The sequence below is a fragment of the Thunnus albacares genome, chromosome 3 (assembly GCF_914725855.1).
Source record: "Thunnus albacares chromosome 3, fThuAlb1.1, whole genome shotgun sequence".
Classification (NCBI taxonomy): domain Eukaryota; kingdom Metazoa; phylum Chordata; class Actinopteri; order Scombriformes; family Scombridae; genus Thunnus; species Thunnus albacares.
Window position 1 is genome coordinate 7,240,001 of NC_058108.1, and position 15,661 is coordinate 7,255,661.

Below are 15,661 nucleotides of genomic sequence, written 5' to 3' on the forward strand. Positions count from 1 at the left end.
CTAAAACATATTCTAAGAATCTCAAGATTACGAAAATATGCGCCTGTGTGTGTGTGTGTGTATGTGTGTGTGTGTGTGTGTGAGTGAGTGAGAGAGAGAGAGACGTCAGCATACAGCTGCACATATCAGTCAAAGTGCAGGCAACAGGAAAACAAGCCCATTTAAAATAGAGATAGTTCCTCCACCCCCCCACCCCCCTTTGAAAAATTCTGACCTTAGATCAGATCAGTTCAACTCAGTTATTGTTTTTATTAAATGCAGTGAATGTTTTCAGAAAATGAATTTAAATCATCATTTATGGTTTGATACAGAAAGGATCATTCTGCTTTATCACAACTTGAGTCTTATTTTTGTTGTTTTAGCCATCATTTCCACCAGTTATAGGTAAGAAGTCAGATGATGAGACATACTTTAAAGAAACCAACACAGATTATATAAACCACTGCAGTTGATTGTAAAACAGAAAGTGAGCACAGCTGGAATGTCTGTAATAATCCTTCACACAGCTGGAATGTCTGTAATAATCCTTCATTGCTCAAGAAAACTATATGAGGGCACAACTATGGCAAGTATGGTACCTGTGGTTAGAGTTTAACCGCAAAATCAGCCTGTAATGAATATTTACAGAAGATGGAATATGTTAACTCTCGCCCCTTCATTTTCTCTATCAGATAAGTGTGTTTTAAACCTGGCTGCTCGTGTTTCTTGGCCTGTCTGGCTTCTTTTTTTTTTCAGCCACGTTGTGTGTCCAAAACTCAGCATTTAAATTAAAGAGAGAATCTTTTGTTATGTATAGGAATGATGGCTGAAACCTAAATAAAATAAAATCTAAGTTGTAATAAACAGGATTTATCCTTTAAAGTTGGCAGCCCTTCTCTCCAGTTGGGATCCGTTCCAGTCATGTTTTAAGGCATAAAATATTCTGCCTTGAATAATAATTTGCATCCAATATGGTTTTTCCACAAAAAAAAAAAAAAAAAAATCAAGAATTCATGAATATTCAAGTATTGTTCATTTCAAAAGTTAAACAGCTGGACACAAGATGTCTCCTACTTCTCTGTAAAGTTCATTCTCAGTGTTTGTTCACTTCAAGTATCACACTTGTGAAAGTTGCATATTGGACCACGACTGGCACCAAACTAATTGTGATAGTTGTCACAAATTATGTTTGTAGGTTCACACCTTAAAGTCACATTTCCTGTGAGCACAGAGAAACTTTCCACTTTCAGCAGATGAATGTGAAAACAACTTCTAGTGTCAAACTCTGCACATACATCAATCTACACAAACATCCAACTGCAGGAACAAGAAGGAAAACACATTTTTTATTTGACCTGTGATTAGTTTAAGACACCATGACACACATTTACCTATTATTTCCTCTTTTCTCAGACATAAAGAAATATTGTTACAGGCTTAATGAATAAAACAATCTGTGTTTGTCCATCCTCTGATCCTCTCCAACATCTCGGTTTCCAGGGAAACCATTTGGAACCAGCGAGTGGCCTTTCTGCAGGAGAGAGTCCTCAGCCAATGGGAGCGCTTCACCATATGGAACGCTGGGAAACAGGGCCGGAAGCTGTACCGCTGCCTCAGCCTGACCAATCAGAAGAAAGTATGTTACCTCCTGCTATAAAGTTGTATATTTATTTAATTGTATTCAGTCTCTCAGTGGACAGATGTGGTGGTAGTTGTGGTACAGTATGTGTGTGCCAGCATTCACCAGCATTACGTCACATTTATCAGGTCAAAGCTTTCTGTGATGTGGATGAGAACAAGATCCAGAAAGGCTTCTACACATATGAGGACTCTAAGGTGAGATCAGCTGATATATACAGAGCACAATATGTTTATTAAGTGTCTCTTTTGAAACGACAGTAAGCAGAGCTACAAGTTTATCAAACCAAGAATATTAGCTGTAACGCTGTAGTTAAAATGATCATTATCCAACTGATTTACATGTATACAGTGTATTTCTATGACGCTGTAACCAACAGTGATATGTGGATTGTATGCCTCTCTTTCTGTCGACGTCCCTCCAGGAAAGACCAAAGCCAAAAATCCCAATTCTGCACTACAAAGACGCCTCCTCCCCCTTCATTATCTGTGTTAAACTGGTGAGCAGAAAACGTGTTTGTGTGTTGTATATTTGCCGCTTCTGACCATCTGTCCCCTAGGTCTGTAATCTAAGTTAACGACATAATGATCAAGGGCGTGTGCCCGGCACAGGACATAACACACACACACACACACACACACACACACAGACAGGAGGCAGGCAGGCAGGAAATGGGTAGGGACAGCAGCCTGATCTTTGAAAACATCAAATGTTTTCGCCACTGTTCATTTTACACGTATTCCATTTTGGGTTTAAATTTGTCCTGGAGTTAACTCCCAGCTGCTGCATAGATGTTTGTTCATTTCTTTATTAATACACAATAACACACACAGACACACACAAGCTATTCAAGCAGCCAAATCACAAATTGCCTATTTATCACCCAGCAAGGTTCAGACATCAAATCCTGAGTGACCCCACCTATGGGGCTACTAATTGCTCAATTATGGGAATTGGGAGAAGTAATCAGAGGCAGAGGGCAAGGAGACCTGGACTCCATCATTCTCTCTCTCTTGTTCTCTAAGAGACACACACACATATAAACACCTGGACTCAATCACACAAGTTTTTCACCCAGATGTCAAATAACTCTAACCATCAAAAATATAATTCATCTGAACTTTGCTCATATATCTAATTTACTGTAGGTAAGTCTTTTCTTTTTAGTCTGTATAATCTTTGGCTTTAGTTCACTACAGTTTGAACACAGTAGACAACACTGAAAACAGTAGTTGACCATTGTTGCAAAGAAAAAGCTGAGTTTAGCCAATCAGCCGATACTCGATCAGAAGATCGCAGGATAATACTTTGTAATGTTTGCTTTTTGTTGTTATGGAAAATTTTTCTTTAAATAATCTTTTCTGTTCCTTTTGTTTCATGTTTAGGACATGACAGGAGGCGTTCTGGAGGAAAACCTCAACTCTTTGCAGCTGAAGGAAGGAACAGATTACTACCATTTCAACTGACAGCTTGGAGAGCTTGGAGTGGTGGCAAAGACAGAGAGAGGGGCGCTGCATCTTTAACAGTGCAGAGGAATGCACAGGAGTGGATTACTTACACACACAAACTGAGGGATGGGCAGGTGATAAGAGGAAAAGAGTGAACTGAACATTGGAATAGAGTGAAGGACAATAGCAGGACGAGAGAAGGAGAAGAACATAATGTATTTTCAGTGTTAAAAGACTTTTATGAGTTTGAGAAGTCTCAAGTTCTCAGCAACTTTGGCAAAGTTGACACACCTGCTTATAAAGGCACAACAGTCCATCCTAATCCTGATTTCCCTCCCGCACACCTGAACCACAGTACACTGGTTTTTACTGTCGTTTGTTTTCAGAGTAGCTTAATAGAATATTTCGAGATTTTGGAAAATATGCTGACTCGCTTTCTGGCCGAGAGTTAGACAGGAAGATTGATAGCACTCTGCTGTTTGTACGCTAAATATTAAGCTTGAGCGGGGGATAGTTAGCTTAGCTTAGCAGAAAGACTTAAAGACATAAAGACCAGAACTTCTAAGGCTCAATAATTAGCCTGTCATATTTTATTTGTTTAATCTGTTCAAAAAAATATAAGTATAAAACCGCCAAGTTGTGGTTTTACAGGGATTATGAGCGTGACTATTTCTTGGCCAAGACTCTTTTCATTCAGTTTTTGTACTGATTCAAAACAAGACATAACGTTTTAATTGATGAGCTTAAGAAGTGCTGGTTGGGGGATCTTTTTAATCTTTTGGCAGAGGCAGGCTAGCTATTTCCCCTAGTTTCCAGTGTTTGTGCTAAGAGAAGCTAACCTGCCTCTGGCTGTAGCTTCATATTTAATAGACAGATGTGCATAATGACGATCTTCTCATCTGACTTTCGGCAAGAAAGTGAATGAGCATATTTCCCAAAATACAAAAACTCTACCTTTTTAAAATCTTGAACATGAATGTTTAGGCTTATAAAAGGAACCATTACCTGACCTCCAGGTGGAAGAAGTGGCAAGAAAGAAGAATTTGAGGGATGCTTTGGTTATTCAATCACAAATAGGAGGGCATTGGGTTCCTCATTTTACTTATTGGAGCACAGCTATTTATCATGCAAGGCTGACTGTCAATGTTGACCATTGGAGGAATCATCTTATTGTTGTTTTCTAATACTGTGTAGACTGAGACATGTGGTATTGGCCAACCTGTATACTTGAACTTGTATTGAAGTTAAAGAAGTGATGACAGAAGGGTAAACTTATCCACGGTGGCATGTTTTATGAGCAGACTCCTTACATAGCTTTCTTAACAGTCACACTCTGATGCAACCAGGCAAAATCAGATACACGCATATATCTGCTACAAATGTACAAACATGGATACTGTACGTATTTGTTTTTCTTTCTCTGGGTCTCTTATGAAATCTAAAGAACAATAACCTCTTTAAGAGAGCACAGTTCTGATACATAAACACGCACAAAAAGTTTATTTTACCTCACAGAGTGTGGAGTTTTTCTGCCCAAAGGTAAACAGACCTTTCCCCACAAATCTCCCCGGTGTTTCCTGGGTCGGCGAGGCGGTCTGCTTTACTGTAAATCTGGCCGCAGCAGTTTGTAGGGAAGCGGCAGTGACGGTAAAAAAAACTGAAGGGGGTCTTCAACTTTGCCAATGTTTTGTTTCCACTACCTTTGTTTGTTGTCATAGACTGAACATACAGTTGCACAGCAGTGTGAATGTACAGAATCACCGTACCGTATTCGAAGTTTGACTTGAATTCTTTGTGTTTGATGAATAGCAGGACTGTTTGGGCCTGATTCAGCTGGGGTTTGAGGTGAAAACCCCAGACCTCTGCCACCCACAGTACAGCTCTGTATAGGGGCTGAGAAAAATATCACACCCACTTAGCACTTACTCTCCACTTAGACCCTCTTCCCGCTCCGTGTCTCTACACACAAACACTTAAACAGTGATGTGTCTTCCTCAGAGATGTCATGTCTTTGCAGTAGGCTGGTTATTTTTATCATAAATTCATTTGGCAGCAGTTTTGTCAATGAATTAAGCTAAATCATACTAACAGGGCAGGTATCATAATCAAGTAACATTAAACTTACCTATCACAGCTGTCAATCAGCACATCAAAGCTAATATAAGTCTTCAAATCTTATTAACGGAGCAATAAGTTCCAAATTGACCACCATCACACTTATTAGAGGGCCCAAATTTAGCAGAGATTTGGAGATTTTTTGGTGGCGTTGCACTTTAAGATATGTCTGCTTTGGCTTCAGCCTCAAGCCGTGGTAGTTGTTGCTTGTGCTAAATCCATACAAACCAGGAAAAGCAGAAAAAATGTTTGCAATTAAGAACCTGCAACCAGGGAATGTTTGGCATTTTTGCTTGAAAAGAACTTAAAATAATTGCTATGTAATTTTCTCACTAATGAATCGTCTCATCTCCACTTTGCAGAATTTCACTTTTTTGGACAGATATTGTATCTATTGATCTGTGACGCAAGTGTTGTAACTTGTGGTTTAGGTTGTTTTTTGGTTTTTGCTTCTTAGCCTCTCTAGTGACTCTCTGGCAACAACAGCAACATGGTATGGCAATGTCTGTCACTTCATCAATCCACCACTTTGATCCAGACTAAAATATCTTGATGGATTGCTACAAAATAATGACTTTAATGATGCTCTTACTTTTCCTCCAGTGCCACCAAGAGGTTTACATTTGTGTCTTTTAGTTAAATGTCAAGAACTATTGCATGGATTGTTATGGAATCTGGTTCAAACATTCATGTCTCCCTCACCATGAATTATAATCAGCGTTGGTGATCCTTTAACCTATAACTAAATACCTGCAAAACTAGAGACATACCCATCAGACTGTAGACACATCTGTATAAATCTGTAACGTAGTTGAATCCTTCATCACATCTTGTCAGTAAAAACTGAATACATTTGTCAGCTCTGCTCACCACGCCTGTTGCTAAATATTTGAGTGAAACTACAAGGTTGACAGTTATTGCTTCTCACTGTGGCCACTCAAATTCAAAGTCTTGGAGCTACAAGGTGCTTTGGATAAATGTCCACTAAATTGACATCATATATTTTAGAATGTAACGAACCAAAGCGAGTTGTTTAAGTAAGACCGCGCTCCGTCTAAATACATCCTGTCTCTTTTACCCACTTTGCACTCATGATAAAGCACTTGGTAGATGATCAGAGTGAGCTCTAATGGAGAATCTATGAAAGAGACTTGCAGAGAGAGTAAACAGAGCTTTACTCAGTGTTTACACTCTGTCTCTCTGCAGACATCAGACCTGATAACACACACACACACACGCACAATAAATGACCCTGACCCTGTAGCCTGTTTGACTTCACTGGTCAAATAAACCTGCACGTGTGTAGAAGAAATGCACACATACACACAAAGCTGTGTGTTTTCTGGCAGTGCAGCTGATAAGAGAGTTAAGAGTTGGGTGTATTTGGGTAATGAGAGACCACAGAGGTCAGACACTGAAGGCTTTTTCATTAACCGGGAACTTTACCACATTCCTTTGTTTCAACATCTCTCTCTTTTTTCATGTGAGGTGTGTCTGTTACTAAAACTGCTATGAGCACAGTAACCACATCGTCTGGAATGATGAGATCTGGAGTACACGGTTATATAATAGCTTTTTGATAAGGTGCAGCTAACGTTTTTTGACATAAAGCATGTCTTCATCAGAGTAACAGGAGGCAGTGGCAGTGTAGACGTATTTAAAATGCCTGCAAATCATCCATTTGGTTCAATGGTGTTCAATGTATAAATCTTCATCCGCAGTATCTGCATATGTAGTCAAAATGGAGTCAAAACCAGAACATGACTTTGGCGTCTTTCTCACCATTTAAAAAAAATCATTATGCTACAGACAAGTGTAATTTCCGTTGTCACATCAGGAAAGACAACCACTAAAACAGGAATGAAAACTGTTACTGTTGTAGCTGTTGAGATAGACAGGCTAGCCATAGCTAAGCTAACACAAAATTTACATATTTTTTGTACTTTTAATTGACAAACATCCATTTAGATGAACCAATATCTTGGTAATTTCACATAACTACATAAAGTAGCAGCTATATTAAATCGTAAGTTTATGACTTTTATAGAATTCACTTGACTTGGTGCAGTTAAACTACCTTTTAAAATGTTTTAAATTGTAGATCAATATGCTATAAATATTAAAAGTGTACAGGCAGACAGACAAACTAGTTCAAATGAACAAGAAAGCTGAAAGAAGGTGCATTTTGCTTGTAGCCAGGCCTACATGTGCAGTATCTGCCTGTTTAGGTCTTACGTTGGCTTAATGGCACCTAAACAGGCATAAAATTAACTTATTACAGTCTCTCTGTTATGCAGTTTTCTGGCCAGTCAACAGTTAACTTTTTCTCAATTTCACTGTTTTCATAGTCACTGCCATCTTCTTTCTTATGAAGTTGTCAGTGGTGCAAGCTGAATGAGTGATGCTCTCCCTTCTTGTGTTGTCAAGCTGCCCTTGAGCAAGGCACTTCAAGAGTGCGAACCGACACTGCTCAGATGTCCCCCTGGGTAAATAAAGCTTTTTAAAAAGAGAGAGCAGTACGCTGCACACGAGCAGCGAGGAAGTGAGGGTCATGAAGGTTGAAATCAGAGATAGAGGAATGTGTGTGTGTGGCTCCGTAAGGAAGCAGCGTGTGGACAGACGAAGCGTTCCTCCTGTCAGGCTGCCTGAGAAGAGCCAGGTGACGGCAGGAGGATACGGCGCGCAGGTCAGAGGCTCTGCTGCTCTGTAAATACTTCACATGGTGAAGGAGCACATGAGGTCAAACAGCACATCAGCAGCTCAGACTTCCTCCGCTGTGGTGACAGGATTAGACTCAGGTCAGACTCCCTCTGCAACCTCCAGATCTTTGGGCTTCAGTTGTGTTTACAGTGAAGCTACATATATTTCATACCAGGGGCTGAAATGTGCTTTACAGTGGTACAGAGTTGTACGTTTCATGCAAAGAGACACAGGAGGGGTTGAAAGTCCCTTATTAAAGCAGTCCCTCATACCAAATCCAGTCTTTTATTTATTTTATGCCTTTTTTTTCCTTTTGAAGAGGAACTTGACGTCACAGTTTTTGTTTGGTAGCAGTAACCTGGATGCATTTGTGTGAAAATAATTTTGGCTGTACTTTTTTCTAATAAGGCACATTTTATACAAGGTTTATAAGTTGTAACTGGGGCTCTATAATGTTTGAATCTGGAGTGGTGTCTGATATGTTTTCCCACAAAAGAGTTCAAGTACCTCATTAAAAAAATGCTTCAAATTGACATCTCCTCCTTCTCCTTCATTAAAAATCCATCATCTATGAATATGCAAATATTGTTCATTTAAAAAGTTTAACTATTAGACACCATGTATCCTACTGAAAAGTCCAAGTGTATATGCACTGGAGGTTTTCACATCACACTTGTGTACAGTAGGTTGCATATTGGACCAAGATTATAAAATTTAATGGGCAAAACAATTGAATCGCTCCTTGAATGAGTCACTTCAACTTGTAGGCTTTGTCAACACAGAGGCTCCTGGCAATATTGGAAATTCCCACATTATGGAAGAGTTTGTGGGGGAGTTTTGGGGGCGGCTGAGAGGGAGGGGGAGGGGGAGGGGGTGTAAGACAGTCTGTCTTTAGGTATTTCTCGAAATGCGTTACATTGCTCTGGCTGTCTGGGGGAATGTGACGAGTCAGTAACATGCTTGCCGTTCCGACTGTTTTCTCACGGGAAAACCGCCCGAGAACCAAACAGGCGTTTAGAGCACATGTGTGATTTCTCGTTATGTCAGGGCCTGTCTTTTTTTTTTCTCTCAGAAGACTATACGATATGGAACAAACACAGCAGTGACATGAGGAACGAAACAAGAATACTATAGCCTAACATCAGGTACCAAGAGTAAAGTAGAAGTCCCACTTGAAGCCCATTGTCAGTTTTGTGTCCAGTAACCTGAATATCTGAACAGGCTTGGCACTGACTGCAGAAGCTTTTGGTGAGGATGTTGCTGTTCCAGATCTGCATGCTGCTCTAATTTTCACTGCGATGATATGATCCATCTGTTTATAAAGCCGACACGCACACACAAACACTCAAACAGACTTACTGTTTGTCTCTTTGCATTTTAAAGGACCTGTTGGACGTAAATACACGAGGAGCTGACATGCTGAATAGAAGAGAAATTGTCTAAGGAATCTATATGGTTAAAGGAATAAAGCCAAGTCGTTTTAAAGATAATTTATACTTTGTTTGCTTTTACTTAAATGTGATTTTCATTTGTGCTCATTCTGGTCAAGTTCCTGATGCATTTGGCCTTTATTTCGGGGCCAAGTTTCTTTTATTATTTCTTTTTTCTTTGTTGTTCTTTATTTTTCAAAACACTTGAATGTTTTCTTTATCGAAATTACACACACACACACACACACACACATCTTTCAGGGGAATTTGTGGGCGTGGTTTGGAGCGAGCGCACGCGTGTCACTCAAGCAGAATCCTCTGCTGGCACGCGCCCCCGCTGACGTGAAGCGGAGCGCGCGGCGAAAGTTTTTTAAACAGCCCCTGTGTCCCGCTGCGCGCGCACTCTGCTCCTTTTACAAACCTCTTGTCAAAATGTTTTTGTGGCTTTGAGGCAGCGGCAGACGCAACCTTTGCCTCGGCTGAACTCGCCATGTAGCCCGCAGGCGCTGAACGGAGCATTACGGGATATTTCACTGGATCTTGCGGTTCGGGAGCTGCAGAGCGCGGCTGGTCTGGTCTGGTCTGGTGTGCGGGATCCGGTGACCGCCGGGGCGGACTGGCCAGCATGCTCCGGCCGTGGGCTGTGCAGTGGATCACGGCTGTGCTCCTCTGTCGGGCGGCGGCACAGTACTCCAGCGACCAGTGTAGCTGGCGAGGAAGGTGAGGATGGAGAACAAAGGAACCAGTATACTGTTATGATCGACTGCAAAGAAAACACAATATACATCCTTCAGGATGGTTATAGTATGTAGAGTTGTTATTTTCATCTGAATAATCCTTTTTTGTAAAATGATCCCGCTCCTCATGGATGTGACTTTGTGTGTAATCGTGTGGATGCAGAGGAGACATGAAAGAAACTTCAGTCGTGTGAGAGGGAGGTTGTGTCTTTGAACTGATTATGTTGCACATTATCCGGGATTTCAGTGAGCTCAGAAGAATGATTAGACGCACGGATGTTTAATTAAGATTTAATGCAATCCTCAGGAAGGGCACAGGAAGGCCACAGGGAAATTAGTGACTTTCATTTTGAGTCAGGGATGTTTCTGGCCGCTTTGTGCATTTGCTTGTGATTATTACTCATACATTAAATGACGTCAGATCTCAGTAATCTATAGATGAGTATTTTATTTTATTAGAGAATCACTTCTCAGAAAGGAAACGACTAAAACTAATCATACAGGATGTCTGGAAGGCAGCAGGAGTCTTACTGAGAGACTATTCTGATCAGCATCTAAAGTCAACTTTTTTGAAATGTGATTCATACACTTATGATCACAGGAATGTCTCTGCTCCAGCTCCTATCTTAAGTAAATAAAGCCATATGGCGCCTTTGATCACTCCTCCAAGTGCCAAAGTCATAAAAAATGAGAGCCTGTACTTCGCACTTGGTGTAAAGTTTACCCGCTTCAGACTTCTAACGACTTAATAGCCCAATCAGTTCCTGGTGTTGAGGTAGCTAATCCACATCTGAGACCAGCGACCACATCAGTCCAAGTGAAAGATTTGTTGGCAGACAGCTGCACCAAAGTAGTCAGTGCTGCAAATGAATGATTTTGTCTCTCATAAAAATCCCTTATATATGTTTTTTAACAATGGTTTTCCAGCATATCCTTATAGATTTTTTTATTTTTGTCCCTGATCCAAATTCCCTTATTGCTGGATTATTTTAGCTATTTGATGTGATTCAGTGAAGTCACCCTGGATAATAAGGGAGGATAAAAAGACAATCTGTCCTCTCCACTGCAGTGGTCTGAGCCATGAGTCCCATCGGAGAGACGTGGAGCAGGTCTACTTACGCTGCTCCCAGGGCTCGCTAGAGTGGCTCTACCCCACAGGGGCCATCATTGTCAACCTGAGGCCAAACACAGAACCTTCATCAGGACACATGGCAGGTCTCCATGTGTGCATCAAACCCCATACTTACTCCCAGGTAGAGTACAACGTCTATATCATCATATGACCTTGCCTCAGTGTATTTATAGTTTAAATGAATCATAGAGGAGCTATATTTATTTGAAGGCAGTGTTTTGTCAAATTATAAGTATCCTTTTGACCCTCCTTGTTTAGGGTTCGCATGTGTATCTGGAGCGAGCTGGGGATCTGAAGCTGCTGCTGGCAGAGGGGGAACAGGCTCAGGGCACAGTGCACTGCTTCAGCCTGGCGGAGGGGGCTCTGTTTGTGGAGGCCGTCCCACAGACAGACATCAGCCGGAGGATCACGGCTTTCCAATATGAGCTGGTGCCCAGCCAGGGGCCGGGGGCACATATGTACCCATACCTGCACCCTGGTTTAGGTAAGAGAATTCAAGCATGTGTTTATTGTTTGGCAGATATATATTTTATGTAACATGGACAAAAAAAAAATGAGGTCTTTATTTGTATTCAGCCTTTGTGTTGAGTTTTGTGCCACCAAGAATTTGAGTTCTGTGTTATTTTCTGTGTGACCAGTGAGAATGTAAGATGTGGGTTTTGAGTCAACGTGGGTTTTTTTGTTTTTTACTTGAGCTAGTTTTTAAAAGTTCAAATCATAGTATTCAGTTTCAACAGTCACTACCAAGTTCAGAACATATATTTCAAGTTTTATTACTCTCAAACCACACATTTCAAGCTGTCAAATCTAAGATCATAACACTGGAAAAACATTTTAGAAAAAGGCAAAATATTCACTGTGATAGATTATCTGTTTCAAGTCAGTTTCAGTTGTCTAGACGTAAATTTTCACACCGTTGGGCGTTTTGTCGATTGTCCAAAATTTGTCTGTAGTTGTCTAAAATGGTCTGTTAAACTCCTGCCTTGACACAGGTTGCCTGTTCAGTGGCATAAGTGAAAGTGACAGACAAGAGTTAGGCTAAAAAAAGTTTTTGCCCACATTACTGTTTCACCTTTGTTTCTTCATCTCACACTCTCTCGTCTCAGCCAGACTTATGAAAACAAGCAGGGCAATCAAAAGGTCACGTTTGGGTCAAGCAGAAAAGTCAGCCAATCGTCTCTCAACTGTCAATCAAGAGCAAACCCCCCCTCAAAGCAGGGCGTTTTGGGTAGCCCACCCGTATGAGTAAAGCAGTCTGGTGGAAGGGAAGGGCAGTGGGTGGAGAGGAGAACTGGAAGAAAGCCTGTCCAGGCCTGTCTGTCTGTCTGTTTTTGTGTGTGTGTGTGTGTGTGTGTGTGTGTGTGTGCGCGCGCCTCTGTGTTTTATAGCTGTTTTTATAGCTGACAGGGTCAAGGGGTAATTCTCTGATTACGTCTCTTCCCTCACCTGCTGTTCTCATTCACATACTCTCTTGATGTCTCTTTTGTCTCATTAACTCCCACCAATAAAGAGAAACAGAGAGAACCAGAACCAGACTAAGGGGTGAAACAACTCACAGGATGATACAAAAGCTAATGAGGAAAGAAAATAAGAACAGCAGTGATTTCTTATGTTAAAGTATTTAACAAAGAGCGTCTCATGTCATTTCTTTTTTTCATGTTTTCCATTTTAGTCACCTGTGAACCATGTTCAGATGAAGAGGTCCTCATGGCTGTGTGCACCAGTGACTTTGGTAAATCCATACACTCAGATACACACTTACAGTACCATAGACTGTCACACACACACACACACACACACTGCTTCATTGCTTTAAAGGTGCACTATGTAAGATTTGGAAGAATTTTAGTTTAAAATGTTAAAAAAATTAACTAAAATTACCAACAGAATGTGAAGAAATAACAGTTTTGTCATTATGTCAAGGACATCTATGTATTGTGTTGCAGAGATGTCTACTGAAGTTAGCATGCGAACCAGCTAGCCCTGGTCCGTCCTGTCTCGTAATACCACTTTGTACGTCAGGGGTGATAGTGAGTCACTGTAGCGTCCAGTCTGCCCTCAGTCCAATATGACAGGAAGAAGTTTTTGAGCTAGGCTGAAAGCTGTTGTAAGTTTCACTGTAGGACTGTTAATATGTCACTTTATTAAAGTAACCATTTAGATTCCCAATATGTGGTCAGTTTATCCAAGTAACGCCTATTTGGAAATTTGCGCTGACATTGTTGGAAAATCTGCTGCTGTAGCCGCTGGCTGGGTGAGACAGCTCGTCATCTCAGCTGCATGATCCGATGAACTGATCTGTGCAGCTCTTTGATAATTTACCGCTGGCTCTAATGTCTCCATAGCATTTTGATATCTTGACAGTGCGATAGCCCAACTTACTGTAAACAGTAAGTTTTACGCTATATTCAGTGAGTGATAAAAAAGGGGGGGCAGGTGCTGCCCCCTATTTGTTTGGAGCAGATGGCCAAATCTAACACATTGCACCTTTAAAGTGGCTAGAAATTGATATTGTTTTTATATTAACAATGTATTTACAGAGAATTATCACCTGAGTGTATAGCTCCTCTTGGCTTTTCTGAGTCTCCCTTTAATTCACGCTTTTTTTTGCATTTTAGCTAACCATAATTCATTAGTCTGCATTCAGTCACTTGCATGTTTGAGCTTCACTGTGCAGAATGATGTTTGTGCAGAGTTTGACACTAGAAGGCTGTTTTCATGTTCATCTGCTGAAAGTGAAAAGTTTCTCTGAGCTCATCGGAAATCTGGTTTTAAGGGGCGGGCCTATGAACATGATTTGTTACATCACAACTAGTTTGGAGCAAATTGTGGTCCAGTATTCAACTTACACATGTGTGATGAGGAAACTTGAAGCTTTCTGTGTACGTACACTGAGAATGGACCTTTCAGTGGAGTAGGAGACATCTTGTGTCCAACAGTTAAACTTTTGAAATAAAAAAAAATTGCATATTCATAGATTCTGGATTTTTCAATGAGGGAGAAGGAGGAGATGTTGTTTTAAGGATTTTAACAAGATAATCGAACATTTTTGTGGAAAAAAACATATTACACACAAATTACTATTCAAAGTAGAGTATTTTACATACATCTTAAAACATGTGTGGAGGGGATCTTTAAATTTCCTTCTCTTGATCTCTCCTGTTCTTGTCTCTCTAGCGGGCAGTGGCATCATTCAAGGTGTGGCGTCAGATACAAACGACCACCTCCAGGTTGTGGTGACTATGAGCCGGCTGTTCCGTCAGAAGAGTGGGTTGTTCGCTTGGGGTGGAGTCAGAGGGCGAAGCTGGAGTGGACATGTCAACGTTCCCGCAAAGTGCGGTGTGCATCCTGGAGGGGATGAGTACCTTTTGACTGGCTATGTGCATTTTGGCGAAGCCTGGCTTGGCTGCGCACCTCGCTACAAGGACTTCCTGAAGTTGTACATCAGAGCACAGGGAGCGGGAACAAACCCCTGTCAAATAGACACAGACTGAGAAATCTCCTCATGGTTCTGGATAAAACAGGGTGAAGGATTATGAAAAAGTCAGTGAGGAAGACGCAAAGAGGAAGAGGCTGAAATTTGGAGGATGGAGCTACATTATTTTGAGCCCAATAGATAAGCAGGGTTACGGACCGCCAGCCATCATTAAAGGCTACTTCTGCAGGCTCTTTTGAATGCTGTGCAACTTATTGCTGCCCTGCAGCAGAAATAACAGTTTGAACAATTAAGTAGCCAATGTGCTGCCTAAACTGTTTAGAAGTACTCATTTGACTGTACTTGTATACTGTGTGTGTAAATTTGTTTGTGCATGAGTGAGACAATGAATGAATGATGAGCTTAAATTAATTTTGTGCCTGACTGGTTAAAGGTTTTATTCTCATGATGATACGGCTTGCGTGGTCATTCTTGAAAGAAAGTTTGCTTTGTAAAAAGCTTTCTGTAAAATTTAGGAGTCTTCTGACAGAAGTGTACAGTTTGCAGCTCTGTGAGTCTTTATGTACTTAAGTGTGCGTGTTTTGCTAATGAGTTCAAAGCGTCTTTATATTTACAGAAAATAAAAATCCATCCTTCAATCTGTCATTTTTTTTAATTCACAAAAGGTATACATTTGATCTGTCTACTCCTCTCTCTCCACATATATATATTAGGGACCCCGCATCATATCTATTATGTGTCACTTTATGGCTCACTGTGGTTTGGGTGCAGATAATTAAAAACAACTGGCAAGTGAAGTTAATAGTAGGACCAAAAGTTACCAGCCTCTCTGTTGGCCCCCATGGATGCAAACAAAGAGATATTATTCACCTAACTACCCAAAAGAAAAATCCATTATGAGTGTTCAGTGACCATTAGCTGGCAGGGGAGCCGCAGTGCGTCAGCACTGGCGTAACTACCCCTGTGGAGCTTTGATGAGCCACTGCTCTAGTTGGCATCCTCTCTCTGCTTCTGTGTGTGTATGTTGTGGGCAAGTCCCCTTACC

General features: G+C 40.9%; 2 protein-coding genes across 4 annotated transcripts in view; both read left to right on the forward strand.

Annotated features, from left to right (window-relative positions):
• b3gntl1 (UDP-GlcNAc:betaGal beta-1,3-N-acetylglucosaminyltransferase-like 1) overlaps window positions 1-8,414 on the forward strand; it is a 20,522-nt gene extending 12,108 nt beyond the window's left edge. For all 3 annotated transcript variants that reach the window (XM_044346043.1, XM_044346042.1, XM_044346044.1), the window contains 4 exons: window positions 1,480-1,615; window positions 1,747-1,815; window positions 2,043-2,117; window positions 3,004-8,414. In XM_044346043.1, the coding sequence (XP_044201978.1) occupies window positions 1,480-1,615; window positions 1,747-1,815; window positions 2,043-2,117; window positions 3,004-3,084 (361 nt within the window). In that variant the 3' untranslated portion in view covers window positions 3,085-8,414. The remainder of the gene's footprint in view (window positions 1-1,479; window positions 1,616-1,746; window positions 1,816-2,042; window positions 2,118-3,003) is intronic.
• Window positions 8,415-9,640: 1,226 nt separating this feature from the next.
• Window positions 9,641-15,254, forward strand: metrnlb (meteorin like, glial cell differentiation regulator b). The gene is made up of 5 exons (XM_044346646.1): window positions 9,641-10,031; window positions 11,118-11,301; window positions 11,439-11,664; window positions 12,853-12,912; window positions 14,358-15,254. Exons 1-5 carry the CDS (start codon window positions 9,937-9,939, stop codon window positions 14,672-14,674), a joined length of 882 nt encoding a protein of 293 aa, XP_044202581.1. The 5' UTR covers window positions 9,641-9,936; the 3' UTR covers window positions 14,675-15,254.
• The last annotated feature ends 407 nt before the right edge of the window (window positions 15,255-15,661 follow it).

What these genes read in the sequence shown, in the direction of transcription:
- metrnlb (XM_044346646.1), top strand. Translation starts at nt 9,937, where the DNA reads ATGCTCCGGCCGTGGGCTGTGCAGTGGATCACGGCTGTGCTCCTCTGT. An exon ending in AACCCCATACTTACTCCCAG is followed by an intron (nt 11,302 to 11,438) that starts GTAGAGTACAAC and finishes CTCCTTGTTTAG; the next exon opens with GGTTCGCATGTGTATCTGGA. An exon ending in ATACCTGCACCCTGGTTTAG is followed by an intron (nt 11,665 to 12,852) that starts GTAAGAGAATTC and finishes TTTCCATTTTAG; the next exon opens with TCACCTGTGAACCATGTTCA.